This window comes from Podarcis filfolensis (assembly GCF_964270895.1).
Source record: "Podarcis filfolensis genome assembly, chromosome: 3".
In the NCBI taxonomy this organism is placed as follows: domain Eukaryota; kingdom Metazoa; phylum Chordata; class Lepidosauria; order Squamata; family Lacertidae; genus Podarcis; species Podarcis filfolensis.
The window spans coordinates 117336225-117359583 of record NC_139606.1 but is presented as its reverse complement, the minus strand read 5'-3'; the positions used below and the strand labels follow the sequence as shown (position 1 = coordinate 117359583).

Here is a 23359-nt window from a genome sequence, read left to right as displayed (position 1 = left end):
GATCTAACTCAGGATCTGCTGCCCCTGTGAATCTTGCCACCTTGACGCCAGGCCTTCTGTTCTGACACAAACTGATTTAAGAGTCAGTGTCATGTGAAAGATGGACTTAGGTTACATTCACGCCATTTCGTTTTGTTTCACTTTTAATTTTTATACCGCCTTTCTATATTACTATGCACAAGGCAGTTCACAAGCTGAAAAAGCAACAAAATATAAAACGCCGCTCATCTTATAGCAATCTGATCCAATACGAATAAATTGTAATAAAAATATGACTTAATGTAAACAACTTTTATCAAATGAAGTAATATCCAGTAATCCATTAAAATATACCCAATAAAATTAACCCACAACATATCAACACATAATTGAACAGAAATTCACTCTCGACAATTACAATAGATCGTTATTAATTTATAATCAATAAAAACAACCACAAAATTACAATAATAAAATATCCCAATGCATTTTTTAAAAACCATGTAAAAAGACTGAATTGAGCAAGAAGGTTACATAGCTTATAAAATTATTATTTTTTAAAAAAAAGATTAAGCACATTTAAAGCACTGTGATACCACTTCAAATAGTCATGGCCTCCCACAAAGAATTCTGGAAGCTGTAGTTTCTTAAGGTTTCTGAGAAATGCTAGGAGTGCCCCATTCTCTTCATGGAGAGGTTTCACAATCAACACCTCTTCACAGGGAACTCTGGAAATTATAGCTTTGCGAGGGAAATAGGAGAACCTTAATGATTCTCAGCAGTACCCTTAAGAAACTACAGCTCCCAGAATTCTTTGGGAGAAGCCACGAATGTTTAAAGTGGTATCGCAGCACTTTAAATGCAAGGTGTGAATATGGCCTCAGAGTGGGGAGACCTGGATTCAAATTCTCACTTCGGTCCAAAGCTTACTGAGTGACTGGCTCCTTTTTCCTTCCCTCCCTCCTCTGATGAACCTCTCCCATCTCTGCCTCCCAAAGGCTTGCACAGCTGTTTCTTGCAGCAGCCCTGGCCACAAGCTCCGCAGGCGTATGGTCCCTCAGGGGCTGGCCAGGGGGTGCTGGGTGCCAGGAACAGAGGCAACCTCGGAGTAAGCAAGCAAGCAGGTGTGGGAACCCAGTCAGCCAGTCCGCCAGTGCTTGCTTTTGGGATGGACAGACAAGTCACAGGCTTCAGTGGTGCAATTTGAGGAGGCATCTCTCTTTGGGTCAGGAGGGGTAACTCAGAGACCAGGGGCAGCAGCAGCGGCTGCTCAGAAGACTACCAAGGAAGATGGGAGAGGAGGCTGAGGGAACCCTCCACCAGGGAGGGTGTTCGAAAAAGGGTGAGAGGCTGCCAGCTCTGCAGGCAAGGGGTGCCGCAACTGGGCCCCTGAGCCCCCCAAGGCTGCCGCAGAAAGAATGCGATTGGTCAAGGGAGCCGTGGACTCAAAAAGGTTGAAAACCTCTGGCCTTAATCTATCTCACAAAGTTGCTTTAAGGACAAAATTGGAGAAGGGGAGAACCCTTAAGGAAGAGAGCAGCAAGATAAAATTCAATTGCTCATTAATTACCCATTTGTTCAAAATCCAGTTCAAACTACAGTGGACGCTCGGGTTGCGAACGTGATCCGTGCGGGATGCATGTTCACAACCCACAGCGGCACGTCTGTGCATGCACAGGTTTGCAATTTGGCACTTCTGTGCATGCGCAAAGTGCAATTTAGCACTTCTGCACATGCGTGACCGCCGAAACCTGGAAATAACCCGTTCCAGTACTTCCGGGTTTTGGCAGTCCATAACCCGAAAACCGTCCGTACCAGGGACGCAGGTGGCACTGTGAGCTAAACCACAGAGCCTAGGACTTGCCGATCAGAAGGTCGGCAGTTTGAATCCCTGCCACGGGGTGAGCTCCCGTTGCTCGGTCCCTGCTCCTGCCAACCTAGCAGTTCAAAAGCATGTCAAAGTGCAAGTAGATAAATAGGTACCACTCTGGCAGGAAGGTAAATGGCGTTTCCGTGCGCTGCTCTGGTTCGCCAGAAGCGGCTTAGTCCGGCTGGCCCATGACCCGGAAGCTGTACGCTGGCTCCCTCGGCCAATAAAGTGAGATGAGCACTGCAACTCCAGAGTCGGCCACGACTGGACCTAATGGTCAGGGGTCCCTTTACCTTTACCTTTAACCCGAAAAAACAAAACCTGAAGCATCTGTAACCTGAGGTATGACTGTATTCGGTTTGATTAGTTCAACAAAATGGAAGAACTTGATCCACTGATACCGGCTTTTCAAAATCTGGTCGTAATTTACACTTCCAGCACCCCCCTGCTACTCTGCTGCCTCTTAACGCCCCCTCCCCCAGGCCATCCCATTGCCCCCCCCACCCTGGGAGGCAATACCACCCACTCTGGGAACCATCAGTTGATCAGCTCAGCTTCTGCCTGGTTCTATTAGAGAAGCCATCAAGCTTTCTAGGGCTGCTTGGGTTTCCATCATGCCGCAATATGCGTCCTGCACTTTTGAGTGTGTAGAGTACACACGCTTTGGACCGAAGCAGCCAAGTCAGGCTATTATTCTATGGAGTGCTCTGTGGCACAAAGACTTGCCCTCTTCCTGTGGCGTTAACATATAATAATAATAGTAATAATTTTTTATTTATACCCTGCCCTCCCCAGCCAAGACCGGGCTCAGGGCGGCTAACAACCAATAATAAAAACAAGTTGATTAAAATACAATTTAAAAGATTCAGATACAACATTAAAACATTAGTATGCAGTCTCTTCATAGGAGGAGAAAGGAAAAAGAAAGAGAGGGAGGGAATCAAACTGATTCTAAGCCAAAGGCCAGGCGGAACAACTCTGTCTTACAGGCCCTGCGGAAAGAAATCAGATCCCGCCGGGCCCTGGTCTCATGAGACAGAGCGTTCCACCAGGTCAGAGCCAGTGTTGAGAAGGCCCTGGCTCTGGTTGAGGCTAATCTGATTTCCTTAGGGCCTGGGACCTCTAGGGTGTTGCTATATATGGACCTTAAGGTCCTCCATGGGGCATACCAGGAGAGGCAATCCTGTAGGTACGAGGGTCCTAGGCCATGAAGGGCTTTAAAGGTCAAAACCAGCACCTTAAATCTGACCCTGTACTCCACCGGGAGCCAGTGCAGCTTGAAAAGCACTGGGTGAATATGCTCCCATGGCAGGGACCCCGTGAGAATCCTCGCTGCAGCATTCTGCACCCGCTGGAGTTTCTGGGACAGCTTCAAGGGCAGCCCCGCGTAGAGCGAATTACAGTAGTCAAGCCTGGAGGTGACCATTGCATGGATCACTGTGGCCAGATCAGGGCGGGAAAGGTAATCTGAGAGAGTGCTGAAGGTGAAATAGGTTACCCAATCAGAACCCAGGGGGGTGGAGTCAGTGAGACTATAAAACCAGCTCTGGGAGGGGCAAAGGGAGGAGTTCATTGAGGAGTTGGGTGGTTGGTTGGAGTGGGAGTGAATTGGGCTAGAGTTGTGGGTAGGTTGAGTTAGTGTAGCGAAATAGGCTGAGTCAGGAATAGTTAGGGGCTAGGCAGACAAGTAAATATCTGAGAGGTGGTTTAGTGAGTGAGAGCAGGTAGCGAAAGTTATAGGACTGGATAGGCACCCCATGAATGTAATGGACTGATACTGTTTATGAAACCACACACTTGTTAAACTGCAATAAATAAACAGAAGTTTCTGTTCCAATTTAAACCTGACTGGACTCAGTATTGTACCAGGTAGGGTCTGGGTGGTGGCAGTGAGAAATAAAGTGGTGGCACAGGGATCAATCGACGGTGAAACGTCCGGGGACCCTGTGTGATCGCTACAGAAAAGTCCTCCCCCTGGGGATTACCATTCTCTTCTCCAGAATGGAGTGAGTCAGTATTTTCACTAATTAATTAAATAAGAGAATTTTACTCTCAACACTGTTCCTCCCAGCTTGGCTTTTCAAGACCCTGGTCCCCAAAGTATAGCTTTAGGTTTTTGCCTCTAACCTTTCAAGCTTACAGTATTTTTCGCTCTATAAGATGCACCAGACCACAAGACTCACCTAGTTTTTGGAGGAGGAAAACAAGAAAAAAATAATATTCTGAATCTCAGAAGCCAGAACAGCAAGTGGGATCGCTGCACAGTGAAAGCAGCAATTCCTCTTGCTGTTCTGGCTTCTGGGATAGCTGCGCAGCCTGCATTCACTCCGTAAGACGCACACACATTTCCCCTTACTTTTTAGGAGGGAAAAAGTGAGTCTTATAGAGCAAAAAATACGGTACTTCCACCGACCCTGAGCCTAAGCCTCTGCCAGACAGTCTTTTCAGATCTCTTGCTCTTATTGTTATCTGGGCCTCACGGCAATCTGGGGTTTATCCCCAGTCCCACCCTCTGCACCACAAAGACTCACCCTCTTCCCGTCCAACGTGTACAGCTTCTTCACCGTGAACTGCATGATCTCCGAAATCTCATCCAGGAAAGTCTTGAAGCTCCGCGCGTTCCTGCGGTTGAGGATTATCGGCCGCCTGGTGCCCACATCCCCGTTCTTAACCAGAGTGACTTTCTTGGGTATCCGCGGACTCTGCTGGGCGAAAGCGGCTGGGTTGTCTTCACGCTTGATGTCTTGGACTGCCCTCCGCAACTCACTGGCTGGCTGGCCGACCTTCTGAGGAGCTGCTCTCCGGCCGCCGGGACCAATACTGATGGGCGTGACGTATTTCTTATCGGAGCACAGGTAACACCCTCCGTCCTCCAGCTGGTCCAGGGTGCTGATGCAGTGTATCCCGCGCGGCGTTGTGATGGTCCTCACCCCGAAAGGCAGGGGGACCCTGTGGGAGAGGTCGTCCATCAGGGCGTTGAAGCTCTTGAAGCTGCGCTGGTTGATGGCCATCTTGACTCCTCCAAACTGAGGGTCCCCGCTCTTGTAAAATGTTATCTTCTTGGCAGGGGCGACCTGGGTGAAGGCATTGGTCCGAGCCACGGGGGGAAGGGGCTGTTCATAGTTATAGGGGCTGGCGGCGGAGAGGGGGTCAGCGGGCTCCTGCGTCATCCTGGCGAATGCTTAGAGGTAACTGCAAGGCGAGAACAAGAGGTGTCTATGAATCGTATAATAATAATAATAATAATAATAATAATAATAATAATAATAATAAATTTATTTTATTTTATTTTTAATTTATTGGATTTTCCACAATAATAACAAAAAGCACAAAGCAGAATATCACACAAAAACAGAAAAAAGAAAAAAAAAGGGGGGGGGGAGAAAAATACAAAAAGTGAACAAAAGGGAAAAAGGAACAATAAACAGATAAACAATAACAACAAACTTAATTCTTTACAAATCCAACCTTTTAAACATCTTGGTTGACTTCCTCTAGTCCCTCTCTTCTGAGTTTCCTTGTAGTTGAAAGTAACAGCTTTCCAATTTGAACTAAAACAATTTCCAGTTATAGTCCATCTTATTCACATTTCTTAATATTCTAAATCCCATTTATTTAATTATAACTTAGTTTAATTCAAGGCCTATTTGTTTCTTTCAAGTAATTCCTAATTTTTTATAATAATAAATTTTATTTATACCCCGCCCTCCCCTGCCAAGACTGGGCTCAGGGCAGCTAACACCAGGTATAAAAACAATTGGTTAAAATACAACTTAAAAACAAGATTAAAATACAACATTAAAATGCAGCCTCATTTCAGTAGGAACTCAAATGAAAAACATTTGGGGATGAAAATGTTCACCAAGGCCAACTATCCCGACTGGTCCTACGTGGGCCAGAAAAAAGCCAGGGAAGTCCCCAAATAGGAGTTCCATCACAGGAGGAGAAAGGAAAAAGGAAAGGGGGGGAGGGAATCAAGTTGATTCCAAGCCAAAGGCCAGGCGGAACAACTCTGTCTTACAGGCCCTGCGGAAAGAAATCAGATCCCGCAGGGCCCTGGTCTCATGAGACAGAGCATTCCACCAGGCTGGAGCCAGTGTTGAAAAGGCCCTGGCTCTGGTTGAGGCTAATCTGACTTCCTTAGGGCCTAGGACCTCTAGTAAAGGTAAAGGGACCCCTGACCATTAGGTCCAGTCGTGACCGACTCTGGGGTTGCGGCGCTCATCTCGCTTTATTGGCCAAGGGAGCCGGCGTACAGCTTCCGGGTCATGTGGCCAGCATGACTAAGCCACTTCTGGTGAACCAGAGCAGCGCACGGAAACGCCGTTTACCTTCCTCCTGGAGTGGTACCTATTTATCTACTTGCACTTTGACATGCTTTCGAACTGCTAGGTTGGCAGGAGCAGGGGCCGAGCAATGGGAGCTCACCCCGTCATGGGGATTCGAACCGCCAATCTTCTGATCGGCAAGTCCTAGGCTCTGTGGTCTAACCCACAGCGCCACCCGCGTCCTTAGGACCTCTAGGGTGTTGCTATTTATAGACCTTAAGGTCATCTGTGGGGCATATCGGGAGAGGCGGTCCCGTAGGGACGAGGGTCCTATGGTTTATATTTGCTTAAACACACGAGCAGACACACAAACACACACACTAGGGTCAATTAGTGCCAGGCAGCAGTAAATCTCACTGTGCAAAGAGAAGTTAACTCTTTATTCACAAGAACACCATCTGCACAGACCAGGCAGAGTGACAGACCTAATGAGCACAGCCGCTCATCCCCACTAGGTCTTGCCCCATAGATCTGTTGCCAAGACTGAAAGTCACCCCAAAACCATTTAAGTTCCCTTCTCTCCAGGGTTTTCCCCCAAGCAATCCGGGACTGTGCCTGCATGAAGCCAACCTCTCCTCTGCCCCTTTCACACCTCTACTGGTTCTGGGAGCTTGTTGCAGCAGGAGGGGAAGAAACCTGTGATTTTGCACCGGCCTGACTCATTTCTGCCTCTTGGCCTCCCTAATCCCCTGCTTTACCTTCTGCCTCTGATTCTGGACTACTCTCTGCTACAGACTCTCCCAGCTCACTAAGCCCTGTTTGCTCTTCAGCTTCCGACACCTTTTCTTCCCAGTCTTCTCCCTCTGACCACTCGTTGTTGTCATCCCACCACTCCCTGGACTCTGAGCCCCCTTCCCTTGGGGGTGCCCCATTTGGGTATGGAGTTAAGTGGCCTGGGGGAGTTCTTGGGACCAGAGGAAGAGACATGGAGGGCCGTATTTGGCCCCTGAGATCCCCTCCACGCATGTCCTCATGCAACCAGTTACTCTCTTGCCAAGTTAGGCACAACACCTGCTCTAAGAGTTTCCAGAGTGGCCGTTTGACAACTCTCCCAGCGGAGGGCATCCCATTTTGAGGCTGCTATTTCTCCTTGCTCCTGCCTTGAACCCTGATATCTCACCATTGGCTTGATAGATCAAAGCAAAGCACTCTGCCATTCAATTTGGCAGCACTGTACATTTTTAAAGCGGCAAAGCGAAATTAATTTTCCCAAGCTGGAGAGTAACTTTGGTCTGATCCAGACCTTGCACCGCTGCTTTCCCCCCAGGAAAACCTGATCTCTACTGCTGAATTGGAGCAAGTGCCAATCAGGTTTTCTCCAGATTGACGTTTGATCCGATTTATTGCTAAAGGGTGGGTTTTCTGGGGGAGAGCAGTGGGGCGAAAGCAAAATCTTGGACCTGAGCTTTCCATCTGATCAGGTATGCTAATGATTTCTAATTCACCTTGCTCATTGTTTTGCTTTCTAATTAGGCCATTAACTTGATGGTTTGGTCCCTATCGACAGTCGAATAAGACTTGAGCTGAGCAGACCGTTAAGCATACAACAATTCAATATATTATGGTCCATGTTAATGCATTTACAGTCAGCATACATTTTAAATTAAGTAAATGGTTGTGCTTTACTTCAACCAAGCATGGGTCAGGTTGGGACAGGGACCTGAAATGGAGCCTAATTTCCCATTTCTAGATTTTTCAAATTTTTTTTATTTTTTCTTGTTTAACCAGGTTTATATACTGCTTAATCAATGGAAACCTCTACAGTGGTACCTCGGGTAAAGAACTTAATTCGTTCCGGAGGTCCGTTCTTAACCTGAAACTGTTCTTAACCTGAAGCTCCACTTTAGCTAATGGGGCCTACCGCTGCCGCTGTACCGCTGCTGCGCGATTTCTGTTCTCATCCTGAAGCAAAGTTCTTAACCCGAGGTACTATTTCTGGGTTAGCGGAGTCTGTAACCTGAAGCGTATGTAACCTGAAGCGTATGTAACCTGAAGCGTATGTAACCCGAGGTACCACTGTACTCAGTTTTTCATAGAACAATATAAACTATTCATATATAAAAAAATCAACGCTACAAACAAGTAGGCATAAAAATACGAAAAATATTGCTAAAACCAGCAGTTTAAAAACAAGAATACACAATAGTGTGGCATGACTGGTTAGGCTTTCTGAAACAAGAACGTTTTTAGCAGTTGGTGAAAACAACACAGTGCAGCTGTGTGCCTAGCATCAAGTGGCAGGGAGTTCCACAGAGTAGGGGCTGCCAAGCTAAAGAATCAATTTCTTGCAAGAGTGGCTCTATCTTCACTGTGCATTTAAAACAGCACTGTGCCACTTTACAGTGGTGCCCCGCAAGACGAACGCCTCGCAAGATGAAAAACCCGCTAGACGAAAGGGTTTTCCGTTTTTCGATGCGCTTCGCAAGACGAATTTCCCTATGGGCTTCCTTCGCAAGACGAAAGCCCATAGGGAAATCTCCAGGACAGCGGGGAAGCGCAGCGCGTCTTCCCCACTGTCCTCGGACCTCCTCCAAAGGCTGGCGGTGGGGCGGAGAGACCTTCTCCCCGCGCCAGCCTTCGGATGGCTGTCCTGAAGACTTGCGGTGGGAGGAGGGTTTTCCTTCCCACCGCCAACATTCAGAATGCTGTTCTGAATGTTGGCGGTGGGGAGGAAAAACCCTCCTCCCACCGCAAGCCCCGGGAACAGAGGAGAAGCGCTGCGCGCCTTCCCCTCTGTTCCCGGACCTGTCCTGAAGGCTTGCGGTGGGGAGAAAAGCCCTTCTCCTCACCGCCAGCCTGGCAAGCGGTCTCCATAGGAACGCATTAATTGATTTTCAATGCATTCCTATGGGAAACCGTGCTTCGCAAGACGAAAAACTCGCAAGAAGAAAAAACTTGCGGAACGAATTAATTTCGTCTTGCGAGGCACCACTGTATTTAAAGCCACGACTATTAATAGCTTTCCCGAAAAGAATCCAGGGGAATGTAGTTTTTTAAGGGTGCTGGGAGTTCTTAGGAAACTCCTCATATTCCCTGCTCAAGGCCACAATTCCCAGAGTGGTTTATCCATTATTATTATTATTATTATTATTATTATTATTATTATTATTAATAATAATAATAATCCACCCATCTGGCTAGGTTGGTCCAGCCACTCTGGGAGGCTTCCAACATATATAAAAACATAACATAATAAAACATTACACATTAAAAAGCTGCCTTCAGATGTCTTCTAAAGGTTACATAGTTACTCCTTAACATCTGATGGCTGGGCGTTCCACAGGGTGGGTGCCACTACCGAGAAGGCCCTCTGCCTGGTTCCCTCTTCCCAGGAAACTTCCGGCGTGTGGTTAGGATGGGGCTGCGGGGTTTTGTCAAAGCCTTCTTGGAAAATAGAGGAGCTTGGGAGAAGAATATGAAGAGAGGGGGCTCGAGAAAATAAGAGATAAATCAAAAGGTGAAACATAAAAGCCTAAATGTTATCATTAAATCTGTGCTTCACGATCCTGTATCTCTTTTTCTGAATGCTACCCTTCTGTGGTCCTCAGGCCACAGCCAGCATTAGTGTGTGTGTGGGGTGTGTGTCAGGCATTTACAGATCACTGAGGAGCGAAACCACATGGCTTCCTGCCACCATCTTAGGAATTTCAGAATCTGTCTCACAGAAAGTCAAGTCCTTGCTCCAACCAGCTCAGTATTTTCCACACCAGAGGCTCTCAATAAGCGTCTGGCAAGCACCCAGAATAGGCACCAACTCTTAGGGACCCCTAAAATGTTTGAGGGCGTCCACCCCACCAAAAAAAAGTTTGGTGGGCCCCTCAATATTTTATTCATTTTGGCACCCCTGCCACACACAGCTCCCGTTCAGGTGATTGGTGGAAAAGGCTGCAGAACTGCCAGGAATAATATGTGCTTTTTCTGACGACAGAGATCACGGTTAGTTTTGACAAGGGCCAGATTACTGGATAGGCTAGCAACGACCTAGCTGACAGCTTGGGATTTTCAGTCCAAATCCAGTAATGGATGCTGAAACCGACCCGGGGCTAATGCTGGAAAAAAGGTTGTGCCCGTTTTCACAGAACTTTCCTTGCAAAAACAAGCGCGTCCATTGCACTAGAAAGCATGGATAGATTCAAGGGCGCTGCCTAGCCTTTTGGGTGCTCATAGAAAACCAGGAAGCCGTTCTTTACAATAATAATTAAAAATGGTAAGCGTAACGCTGGTGGTCGACAAAAGAGGTTCAAAGACTCTCTCAAGGCAAATCTTTAAAAATCTACTATAAAAACCGACAACTGGGAAAAACTGGCCTGCGAGAGCTCCAGTTGGAGAACAGCCTCTACCAAAGGTGTCATGGGCTTTGAAGACGCTCAAACGCAGGACGCAAGGGAGAAACGTGCTAGGAGGAAGGCATGTTTGGCAAACCCTCACCGTAATCAGCTCCCGCCCGGAAACCTATGTCCCCACTGTGGAAGGACGTGTGGATCCAGAATTGGCCTCCACAGTCACTTATGCACTCACTGTTAAGACCATGTTCATGGAAGACAATCTTACTCAGCTACAAGTGATCACATAATAATACAGTGGTACCTCAGGTTACATACGCTTCAGGTTACATATGCTTCAGGTTATAGACTCCACTAACCCAGAAATAGTACCTCGGGTTAAGAACTTTGCTTCAGGATGAGAACAGAAATCATGCTCCGGCGGTGCGGCAGCAGCAGGAGGCCCCATTAGCTAAAGTGGTGCTTCAGGTTAAGAACAGTTTCAGGTTAAGAACGGACCTCCGGAACGAATTAAGTACTTAACCCGAGGTACCACTGTAATAATAATAATAAATAAAAAATCGTGCCCCAGCCACTCTGAGCGGCTTCCAGCATATACAGAAACATAATAAAACACCAAACATTGAAAACTTCCCTATTCAGATGTCTTCTAAAGGTTGCATAGTTAACTTATCTCCTTGACATCTGATGGGAGGGCTTCCCACAGGGTGGGTGCCACTACCGAGAAGGCCCTCTGCCTGGTTCCCACAGGTATCCCTCTCCCCCAGAACCAAGATGGGTTTGCGCATCAGGAAACCCTTTGCACCTCACAGCTATGTGTGTGTTTGGGGGTAGGTCAAATAAGGTCCGGGTGGGATAACAGGAGGAAAAGCCATGTCAAGGATTCTGGGGTTTGGGGGTGGGTGACGTAACAGGGGCCACAACTCAAATGCAAGACAGGCAGGCAGGTATACAACTCTGGATCACAAGCAGGGCAAATATACGTGCCTGTACTTACACGAGTTGGCTTCATGCTGGGTTTTTTTGGTGGTCCGCTGTGCCTCGTTCCTTTCCGCTGCCCAGTGAAGGGGCCAGCCGTTAAGTAAAATGTCCGCAGGCCCTTACGCAAGGCACTGCCGCTCGCCCTGCCCCCGAAATAACTGAGCATGCAGCTCGCAGGGTTAATCGGGACATTGCTGCTAACATTAGACAGCAAAGCCATGTAATCGCTTCGGGGAGGTATTCAAAGCCACCTTCAACTTTGGAGGCAGCTGATACTGCTGGTGCTCTCTCTCTCTCTCTCTCTCTCTCTCTCTCTCTCTCTCTCTCTCACACACACACACACACACACACACACCTTGCTCTGGTGCAGAATCAAAGAATCATAGAATTGCAGAGTTCGAAAGGACCTCCAGTTGTCATCCAGTCCAACCCCCTGCCACGCAGGAGTCACAGCTAAAGCATCCTTGACTTAACTGGCGCAAATGGCAATTTGGGTTTTCCCCAGATTGCTGTTTGTTCTGGATTATCACAAAAGAGTGGGTTTTTCCCTTGGAAAGGAGCAGGGCAAGGGGGAAACTGCTCCCCCTTTCTAAGCCCAAAGTCCCATTCCGTTATCCATTTTTTAGGCGAGGCCAAGGCCAAAGAAGAAACTGCTTATTTCAAGTCCACAGCTTCTGGGCATGCTTAAAGGAAATGGCAGCCACGAGGGCCAGATTTAACACATTAAAATGACGGGTTTGTCCAATAATAATAATTATTATTTATACCCCGCACATCTGGCTCCTGTTTAACATAGGAAAATATTTCAAATTCCCTCCACTTGGGGCAGGGAAAGAATCAAGATTCTCAAGAGTCGTACTCAAGTGGTTTATTCCTCCCCTCTCCCAATACTGCTTTTCTTTTGTTATGAGTCTTTTAGATTGTACAAATAAATGATGAAGATGATTATCATGGTAAGCCTGAAATTTGCAATTTACTCTGGGAGATTTTTTTTGGCTTAAAAACTGCCAATGAGGGAAGGGAGTCTGTTCCACGGTTGAACAGTCTTACTGTCGGAAAGTCTTTCCTGATTTCAGTCATAGAGATGGAAGGGACACCCAGAGTCATCTAGTCCAGCCCGCCCGCAATGCAGGAATCTTTTAGTGGGACAATGATGTGTGGTTGGAAGGAGAAGACTGGGAAGAGGTAACAGTGTTTAGTGAGCAGGGAGAGTCTGTGGCGGAATCAGAGGCAGAAGCTAAAGCAGGAAAATGGGAGGAAGGAGGCCAAGAATTATAGAATCGTAGAGTTGGAAGGGACCCCAAGGGTCATCTAGTCCAACCCCCTGCAATGCAGGAATCTCAGCTGAAGCATCCATGACAGATGACCATCCAACCTCTGTTTGAAAACCTCCAAGAAAGGAGAGCCAGGCAGAGGTGAGTCAGGCTGGGGACGAGTCAAGGGTGTCTTCCCCTCCTGCTGCAACAAGCTCTCCTGCCTTGTCTCCCAGAACCAGAAGAGGGCTGAAATGAGTGGAGCAGTGACCAGCTGCGTGCAGGCGCAGTCTCTGCTTGGGAAAAGCCTTCACGAGGAGGGGACTTAGACGGATGTGGGGAGGTAGGGACTTTCTTGTCTTGGCAACTGATTTCATGCAGTAAGACCCATGGGGAATGGGCTGCTGTGCTCATAAAGACCTGATGCTCAGCCAAGTCTGTGAAGATCATGTTTTTTCTCATAAAGAGTTAACTCCAACTTTCAACGGCGTGATTGACAGTCGTACCTTGGATCTCGAATACCTTGGCTCCCGAACAAATCGGCTCCCGAACGATCGAAACCTGGAAGTGAGTGTTCTGGTTTTTGAACGATTTTTGGAAGCCGAATGTCTGATAGGGCTTCACTGGCTTCTGATTGGCTGCAGGAGTTTCCTGCAGCCAACTGGAAGCCACACTTTGGTTTACCAATGTTTTGGAAGTCAAACAGACTTCCGGAACAGATTCCGTTTGACTTCCAAGGTACGACTGTACTGCCGGCTCGCTTTTTGACATTGTACTAGTTCCTATACACAGTGGCCCACTCTATCGTCCAACCAGGCAAGGAAAAGACATTATCAGTGTTCGACGGAACAGTCCAGCCAGGCCTGGGTGACTGCATTCGGCCCAATCTGATTGATTTGATTTATTAGATTTCTTTTCCGCTTTTAATTCAAATGATTCCGAAAGCGGCTTACAAACAATAAATAGCAATGGTATGATAGCTCATAATAAGAGAACATCACAAGTACAGCACAAATCGTGCGGAATAATTAACATGTTGTAAGAGAAACAATTGCAATCTATGAAACACTTAATGAAGCAGCAACTAAAAAATAAGCTAAACATCACAATTAAAGCAAAAGTCATATTATAAAGTGGTACCTCTGGTTAAGAACGTAATTTTTTCCAGAGGCCCGTTCTTAACCTGAAACTGTTCTTAACCTGAGGTACCAATTTAGCTAATGGGGCCTCCCGCTGCCACCGCACGATTTCTGTTCTCATCCTGAAGCAAAGTTCTTAACCCGAGGTATTATTTCTGGGTTAGTGGAGTCTGTAACCTGAAGCGTCTGTAACCCGAAGCATTTGTAACCTGAGGTACCACTGTACGATTAAAAAAAACGGCATTTTTAATTTATAAAACAATACAGTCATACCTCATGTTACGTTTGCTTCATGCTACGCTCTTTCAGGTTATGTCCCGTGGCGACCTGGAAGTACCGGAAAGGGTTACTTCCGGGTTTCGCCGCTCGCGCATGTGCAGAAGTGCAAAATGACATCACACGCATGCACAGGAGCGCTGAATCGCAACCCATGCATGCGCAGACGCGCTGCTGCAGGTTGCGCTCTTTTCATGTTGTGAAAGGGCCTCCAGAACGGATCCACTTCGCAACCAGAGGTACCACTGTATCAACAACATTAGCAGAAAAGCAGCTAAAAGATAAACCAAGCAGTTTATGCACACATTCTCCACAACCCGTGACTCATAATCTTTCACTCTGTTCAGCTAACAACAACAACAACAGTACCCTGTCCATCTAACTGTGTGACTGGGAGCGGCCGCTGGGACCATATAACACTGGTCTTAAAAGACCTATACTGGCTCCCAGTCCGTTTCCGAGCACAATTCAAAGTGTTGGTGCTGACGTTGAAAGCCCTAAACAGCCTCAGCCCAATATACCTGAAGGAGTGTCTCCACCCCATTGTTCTGCCCAGACACTGAGGTCCAGCGCTGAGGGCCTTCTGGCGGTTCCCTCACTGTGAGAAGTGAAGTTACAGGGAACCTGGCAGAGGGCCTTCTTGGTAGTGGCACCCACCCTGTGGAATGCCCTCCCATCAGATGTCAAAGAGAGAAATAACTACCAAGCTTTTAGAAGACATCTGAAGGCAGCCCTGTTTAGGGAAGCTTTTAATGTTTAACACGTTATTGTATTTTACTGTTTTGTTGGAAGCTGCCCAGAGTGGCTGGGGAAACCCAGCCAGATGGGCGGGGTATAAATAAATTATTATTATTATTATTATTATTATTATTATTATTATTATTATTATTAAGATACGTACACATAATGCTTATAGCAGCAGCAGCGGCTCCCTTCTGAAGCTTCCTTGGGCTGGAGGTGGGACAGCACAGGTCCAAACCGACTACCATCTGATGGCAAACAGGGTCTCTCCCCCCTCTCAGGTCTTCCTCTGGAAACTGCTCCCTTTTGAAGGCTCCTAGGGCTGGAGTTGGGGGCAAGGCCAGCACAAAACCTCCCTCCCCTCTCCTGGGGCCTGAGGTTCTCAGTCCCATTGGTCCGTACGGACCAGCAGCCACTCTCTGGAATTTCTCTACCACTGAGCTACAGCCCTCAGTGGCATAGCGTGGGGGGTGCAGGGGGGGGCGGCCGCACCAGGCGCAACATCTGGGGGGGTCGCACTCGCACTCGCAGCTCTCTGCCCCTACCTGGCTCCACGGGTTAGGGGGCGCAAATTACTTGCCTTGCCCCGGGTGCTGACAACCCACGCTACGCCACTGACAGCCCTTCCCTGTCAACGGATGCTCTTGGGATAACTCTACTGCAGATATTTAGTTTCTGGGCCCAATTAATTCGAGGCTGTTATGTACTGAAGTTCTCACCCTGGGCCAGCAGGGGTATACTGTAGATAGTTTTCCCTCAGGTCCACATATGCAAATAAGGAATTGAAAGTGACGTTCAGTGATTGGATAGTTACAGAAAATGGTTACTATTGCGTTGTACTGGAGCTCTATATAAGCAGGCTGGCTGAACCCTTCAGTTCAGTTCTGTTCTGGCCTGTGAATAAACAAGAGCTGTTTGAAGAATTGCTGTGTCGTCTGATATGTTCACCCACAACTTAACAGAGGCCCTTCTTGGTTTGCCTCTTCCATGAGAGGTCCAGAGGGTGGCAACACAAGACCCGGCCTTTTCTGTGGTGGCTCCCCACTTGCGTGATGCTCTCCCCAGGGAGGCTCGCCTGGTGCCCTCATTGCATATCATTAGGTGTCAGACAAAACTGTTTTCTATAGGCCTTTGGCTAATTAAACAATCTATGACCTTTTAAACTGGGGTGGGGTGGAGGGTTAATGCTTTGTTATTATTTTATATACCGTATTTTTCGCTCCATAAGATTCACTTTTTCCTCCTAAAAAGTAAGGGGAAATGTATGTGCGTCTTATGGAGCGAATGTGTGGTCCCTGGAGCCAAATTGCCCAGGGGCAAAAAGCAGATTGTGCTTTTTTTTCTAGAAAGAGGGAAGTGGGTGTTGAAACAGAGCAGCTGATAGGCAAGGGATTGGGAGATAGATAAGGGACTCTAGAGATAAAGGAGGCTGCCTGGGATTGGTGAGGTAAAAGCACATGGATCCTCAGGATTTTTGCATTGGGCCACCCCAAATTCACCATCAGATCACATAGCAAGTCCATGGCTCCAGCCTGCACCAAAACACACATGCATCCACTGTTTTGTGGGGCCGCAATGGCGCAAAAACATGGTTACAAAGCACGGGTCCACATGGATTCTCAGGATCTTTGCATTGGGCTACCCCAAACTCACCATTAAATCACATATCCACAAAAATCATACATCCACTGTTCAGCACATTTTTTTTTCTTGTTTTCCTCCTCTAAAAACTAGGTGCATCTTATGGTCAGGTGCGTCTTATGTAGCGAAAAATACGGTAATTATTTTTTTTTTAAAAAAAAATTATATTGCAAACCACCCAGTGATCCTCAGATGGAGAGTAGTAAAGATATTGAATAAATCAATACATAAAGCATGTGGTTTTATGCCAAATCTTCGGAAATCTTTGAAATGGGGGGGGGGTGAGGGAGATTCGATCCAGTTTGGATTTAAAGGCAATCTTACCGAAGTGCCAATTTCCAAAGCAATCAGTGAACCAAAACACAGCCATCCTTTAAAATGTGTACTTACATGAATTTTGCAGTAGAGTTATCCAGCCAAGTAAGGTGTCCAAAATCCATGGGTATTTATAACCGACTTGGATGAAGGTATTGAGGGGATGCTCATCAAATTTTCAGGCGGCACCAAACTGGGAGGAGTAGCCAATAATGCTGAAACAAAATCGGGATTCAAGATGACCTTAACACAGTGGAGAACTGGGCTGAAACTAACATAATGAATTTCAATAGTGACAGCTGTAAGGTTCTGGACTTAGCCAGGAATAATTAGGACAAAATTTAAAAACTCCTTACAGTAGCACCTTAGAGACCAACTAAGTTTGTTATTGGTATGAGCTTTTGTGTGCATGCACACTCCTTCAGATATGAAGATGCATCTATTCTTCAGAGATGCATCTGAAGAAGTGTGCATGCACACAAAAGCTCATACCAGTAACAAACTTAGTTGGTCTCTAAGGTGCTACTAAAGGGACGCGGGTGGCGCTGTGGGTTAAACCACAGAGCGTAGGGCTTGCCGATCAGAAGGTTGGCGGTTCATATCCCCATGACGGGGTGAGCTCCCGTTGCTCAGTCCCTGCTCCTGCCAACCTAGCAGTTTGAAAGCACGTCAAAGTGCAAGTAGATAAATAGGTACCGCTCCGGCGGGAAGGTAAACGGTGTTTCGTTCAGCTGCTCTGGTTCGCCAGAAGCGGCTTAGTCATGCTGGCCACATGACCCGGAAGTTGTACGCCGGCTCCCTCGGCCAAGAAAGCGAGATGAGCGCCGCAACCCCAGAGTCATCCGCGACTGGATCCAATGGTCAGGGGTCCCTTTACCTGTACTAAGGTGCTACTGGAAGGATTTTTTTAAATTTTGTTTCGACTCCGGTAGACCAACATGGCTACCTACCTGTAACTAGATGGGGACAGTGGTGGAGGAAGGAATTGCAGGGGGGTGCGGGTCGCCCCGGGTGTCATCACTTGGGGGAGGGGGTTGACAAAATGACAAAAAGATGTTCTTTTTTTAAAAAAATTGGGCTCACGAAATTTTTTACACTGGTATCTCTGGTTACGAATGCTTCAGGTTACGAGCTCCGCTAATCAGGAAGTAGCTGCTCCTGGTTGGGAACTTTGCCCCAGGATTGAAACGAAAATTGCGCGCCAGAGGCAGGTGCGCAGCGGGAGGCCCCATTAGTAAAAGTGCACCTCAGGATAAGAACGGTTTCAGCTTAAGAACGGACTTCCGGTGACTGGGAGCTGCCGCCGAGACCATATAACACTCGTCTTGAAAGACCTACACTCGCTCCCAGTACGTTTCTGAGCAGAATTCTAAGACTTGGTGCTGACCTTTAAAGCCCTAAACGGCCTCAGTCCAGTATACCTGAAGGAGCGTCTCCACCTCCATCGTTCTGCCTGGACACTGAGGTCCAGCTCCAAGGGCCTTCTGGTAGTTCCCTCATTGCGAGAAGCCAAGTTACAGGGAACCAGGCAGAGGGTCTTCTCGGTGGTGGCACCCACCCTGTGGAACACCCTCCCACCAGATGTCAAAGAGAAAAACAACTACCAGACTTTTAGAAGACATCTGAAGGCAGACCTGTTTAGGAAAGCTTTTAATGTTTAATAGATTATTGTATTTTAATATTCTGTTGGAAGCCGCCCAGAGTGGCTGGGGGAACCCAGACAGATGGGCGGTGCACAAATAAATCATCATCATTATTATTATTATTATTATTATTATTATTATTATTATTATTATTATAATACCACTGGGCGCCACACCATGGGGGCCAGCACTTACTGCGGGGCCTTCAGCGTGACCAAGCCACGTGTCTCTCCTGGGAGTGACGTGGTGGCTTGGGCACCTGCAGGCTCCGTGCTGCCTGGAACGGCAGTGTCAGGCTTGCATCTGCCCATCGCCTCTCTCTCAACCGCCCTACAGCTGAGGGGGGCGCGGTGGAGAGGCTCCACATAGCGCACCCTGCCCCCATGGGCAGCTCGCCCACCCGCCAGCTGCAGGACACACACGCTGCACCCGGCACCTGAGCGGCTAGCTACGCCACTGGATGGGAACACCTGGATTGCTAGCAGCACATATGAAAAGGATCTAGAGGTCTTAGTACAGGGTCAGGTTTAAGGTGCTGGTTTTGACCTTTAAAGCCCTGTGCGGCCTAGGACCCTCGTACCTACGGGACCGCCTCTCCTGGTATGCCCCATGGAGGACCTTAAGGTCCACAAATAACAACACTTTGGAGGTTCCTGAACCTCATGGAGGTTAGATTGGTTTCAACTAGGGCCAGGGCCTTTTCAGCATTGGCCCCGACGTGTTGTAACGCTCTGTCACAAGAGACTAGGGCCTTGCAGGACTTGACATCTTTCCGCAGGGCCTGCAAGACAGAGCTGTTCTGCCTGGCCTTTGGTTTGGACTCAGTCTGACCCTTATGTATCCCTCCCCTTATGGTCTTGATTTATCGGCTATTTTAAAATGAGGCTGCATTTTAAATTGCATTTTAACCTGTATTTTAAATTGGTCCCCCCCCCTCTTTTCCCCCTATTATGTTTTTACTGTGATTTTATTGGTGTTAGCTGCCCTGAGCCCGGCTCTGGCCGGGGAGGGCGGGGTATAAATAAAATTTATTATTAGTAGTAGTAGTAGACCACAAGCTTAACATGAGTCAATAGTGTGATGCAGCATCAAAAAAGGCTAATGCTATTCTAGGCTGCATCAATAGAAGTCGAGTGTCCAGATTGAGGGAAGTCATAGTCCCGCTCTATTCTGCCTTGGTTTGACCACACCTGGAATATTGTGTCCCGTTCTGGGTGCAACAGCTTAAGAAGGATGCTGACAAGCTGGAACATGTGAAATTAAAAGGTACACAGATTGCTGAAATAATAAAAAAATAAGGGATTTCTAGATGAAAGTAGGACTTGCTCCCCCCGCCACTCCTAATATAGCCGGAAGAGGTCACTTGTGAGGCAAAACGTGTGGCGTCTTAGCCATGATTACCTGTGACAGGAGTCGAAGCATTAAGTACTTTAGCCTGACCCGGCAGGGCGGTTCACAGCTGAAGCAAGATAATGTCCTGCAGAACCTTTTACCCGCACGCGGAAGAATAAGACTGACAGTGCAATAATCTGTGGGCGAAGGAATCTCCCAGTGATGAGGCATAAATTCACAGGTGGAGCTTAATTCAGGGTTTCTGGGCCGGTTTGCAGTAACAGGTACACTGAAATGCACAACAGCTTGCAAAGAGGAAGTTTTCACCAGGCATTCATTGCATTTCTCTGGCACTTTAATAATAATAATAATAATAATAATAATAATAATAATAACAACAACAACAACAACAACAACAACAACAACAACAACAACAACAATAATTTATACCCCACCCATCTGGCTGGGTTTCTCCACCCACTCTGAGCGGCTTCCAACAGAATATTAAAATACAATAATCTATTAAACATTAAAAGCTTCCCTAAAGAGGGCTGCCTTCAGATGTCTTCTAAGAGTCTGGTAGTTGTTGTTCTCTTTGATATCTGGCAGGAGGGCGTTCCACTGGGCAGGTGCCACTACCGAGAAGGCCCTCTGCCTGGTTCCCTGTAACTTGGCTTCTTGCAGGGAGAGAACTGCCAGAAGGCCCTCGGCGCTGGACCTCAGTGTCCAGGCAGAACGATGGGGGTGGAGACGCTTAATAATTTGCTAAAAGAGAAAGTCAGAAGCCCCACAACAAAACCCCAAGGGTGGGGGACCTCTGGTCCAGAGGGCCAAATGCAGCCCTTGAAATCTCTTTATGTGGCCTATGGAACTCTTCCCAGGCCACACCCCTTCTCTCCTCAGGCCACACCCTCACTGCCCCCCTCGCTTCCCGAAGTGGTTTTTCTTCCCTGGGGTGTCTCCTTGAGCTCTGATAATGCCTTTTGCATGCCAGGCTGGAGGGCAGAAAGGGACGCGGGTGGCGCTTTGGGTTAAACCACAGAGCCTAGGACTTGCTGATCAGAAGGTTAGCAGTTCGAATCCCCGCGACGGGGTGAGCTCCCATTGCTCGGTCCCTGCTCCTGCCAACCTAGCAGTTCAAAAGCACGTCAAAGTGCAAGTAGATAAATAGGTACCACTCTGGCGGGAAGGTAAACGGCGTTTCCGTGCGCTGCTCTGGTTCACCAGAAGCGGCTTAGTCATGCTGGCCACATGACCCGGAAGCTGTACACCGGCTCCCTCGGCCAATAAAGCGAGATGAGTGCCGCAACCCCAGAGTCGGTCACGACTGGACCTAATGGTCAGGGGTCCCTTTACCTTTACCTGGAGGGCAGAAGGGCTGTCTGAGCATGTGCAGAAACCAGCCTACTGAGCTAAGGTGATGTTTGCATCCATTTGATTGCTTCACCCTCTTTTGCACCTTGCCCAGAACTGGAGAGCTTGTTTTGAAAGTGGAAGTTCAGCATACCCCCAGAGGAAGAAATTCCACTTCGTGTTCATCCATTTGCAAAATGAATGAGTTCAGTGGACATTCTCCAAGCAGAAGTGTATTTACTTGGTTTCCACTGTTTGCTTGCAATCCTGAACTTGCTTACTTGGGAGTAAATTACTGGGCCTCAGAATTACTTGGCTCTGCAAAGCCAAGCTGGCTGGGGCTGATGGGAACTGTAGTCCAAAACATTCGGAGGGCATCAGGTTGGAGAAAGCTGCCCTGCATCAACCAGTTACTCAGAAGTAAATCCCATTGGGCCCTTTGGCCCCCATTCACTAAATTGAGTTTAGGATCATAACCTTAGGTAAAGGTAAAGGGACCCCTGACCATTAGGTCCAGTCGTGACCGACTCTGGGGATGCGGCACTCATCTCGCTTTACTGGCCGAGGGAGCCGGCGTACAGCTTCTGGGTCCTGTGGCCAGCATGACAAAGCCGCTTCTGGCGAACCAGAGCAGTGCACGGAAATGCCGTTTACCCTCCCGCCGGAGCAGTACCTATTTATCTACTTGCACTTTGACGTGCTTTTGAACTGCTAGGTTGGCAGGAGCAGGGACCGAGCAACGGGAGCTCACCCCGTCGCGGGGATTTGAATTGCCGACCTCCTGATCGGCAAGTCCTAGGCTCTGTGGTTTAACCCACAGTGCCACCCGCGTCCCTTTATCGTAACCTTAGGACCAGGCTGAATGTCATATGAAACTTCAGTGATTGGAGATTCTGACACATATTTTTTAAACTGCCCCCATATCTGAAAACTCTTTGTGGAGAGGGAAACAATGTCCAGTTGCAATTCGGGAGGCAATGAAAACATTCTGCCTGGAAGTGGCTCCCAGCTAGGGAAGAAATTTGATTTAAAGGCAAACCTAATTCTCACATTCCGAAACACATTATATGAGGAAGCATGTCATTGCAAAACTGTGTACGTTAGGTGAAAGTGCATTCAAAAATATCGGGAGAAATTTGCACCCAAATGTTGGTGCATGGTTGGGCCGCGCATATTTCCCTAGGAAGGGCGTTCCAAAGGTTTGGGGCCACAAAAAAGGCCCCCATTCTGGCACCTGCCATTTTAGCAGCTCTCGATGTCTGGGGTTATTAGAGGAATAACCCCTGGCTTTCGCCCTGGCCTTCTACCCCACCTCCTCTGAATGTGGCATTTCCTTTCTATCTTATAGGTTTTAGGGGAATATAAAGTATTGCACTCATTGGGTGCTGGTGGGACAGAAGGCAAGGAGCTGAACAGCAGGTGGCGCCAGAGGGCCAGTGACAGACAGAGCCAACTCTTTCTAATTTGTCCCCATCCCCTTCCTTCCTGCTGAGTTCTAAAGAGGCAACATTGAGACTAAGCCAACAGGCAGTGCCGCCCTCTGGAATAGCTTGTGGGTAAGATGGCAAGCAGGTGAGAGATGGCTGAGGACAGGTGGCGGTTGGTGGGGCAGTGCCCCATTTACCTTTATACCTGAAGGAGCGTCTCCACCCCCAGCGTTCAGCCCGGACACTGAGGTCCAGCTCCGAGGGCCTTCTGGCGGTTCCCTCACTGCCAGAAGCCAAGCTACAGGGAACCAGGCAGAGGGCCTTCTCGGTAGTGGCACCTGCCCTGTGGAACACCCTCCCACCAGATGTCAAAGAGAACAACAACTACCATACTTTTAGAAGACATCTGAAGGCAGCCCTCTTTAGGGAAGCTTTTAATGTTTGATGTATTACGGTATTTTAATATTTTGTTGGAAGCTGCCCAGAGTGGCTGGGGAAGCCCAGCCAGATGGGCGGGGTATGTATAAATAAATAAATAAATAAATAAATAAATAATAAATAAATAAATAAATAAATAAATAAATAAATAAATACAAAGAAACCAGAGACGTATCTCCTTGGATTGATAGATGAAGAGATACCACGGGGGGTGGGAAATATTTTTCTATATGCATGTACAGCTACTAGAATAGTGATTGCTGCTAGGTGGAAGTCACAAGCTATACCCACAAAGGAGGAATGGATTTGTAAACTAAATGAATATTTAATTTTGGCAAAATTGACTGCTATAATAAGAAA

The 23359-nt window shown here is 47.7% G+C and overlaps 2 protein-coding genes across 12 annotated transcripts in view; one reads left to right on the top strand and one right to left on the bottom strand.

Moving 5' to 3' along the window:
• RP1L1 (RP1 like 1) overlaps positions 1-23359 on the bottom strand; it is a 49127-nt gene that overhangs the window by 18676 nt on the left and 7092 nt on the right. For 5 of the 7 annotated variants that reach the window (XM_083604689.1, XM_083604692.1, XM_083604695.1 and 2 more), the window contains exons 1-2: positions 16882-17112; positions 4381-5041 (exon numbers count right to left, since the gene is read on the bottom strand). In XM_083604689.1, coding sequence (XP_083460815.1) covers positions 4381-5019 — 639 coding nt within the window. In that variant the 5' untranslated portion in view covers positions 5020-5041; positions 16882-17112. Of the gene's footprint in view, positions 1-4380; positions 5042-15569; positions 15856-16881; positions 17113-23359 lie in introns of those variants that run through there. The other 2 variants (XM_083604690.1, XM_083604691.1) reach the window with 2 other exon arrangements.
• Positions 4562-23359, top strand: part of LOC310758668 (uncharacterized protein C8orf74 homolog) — a 78794-nt gene continuing 59996 nt past the window's right edge. For 2 of the 5 annotated variants that reach the window (XM_083605502.1, XM_083605500.1), the window contains exon 1: positions 4563-4704. The gene's annotated coding sequence lies outside the window, so the exon portion shown is untranslated. Of the gene's footprint in view, positions 4705-12930; positions 13038-23359 lie in introns of all 5 variants that reach the window. The other 3 variants (XM_083605503.1, XM_083605501.1, XM_083605499.1) reach the window with 2 other exon arrangements.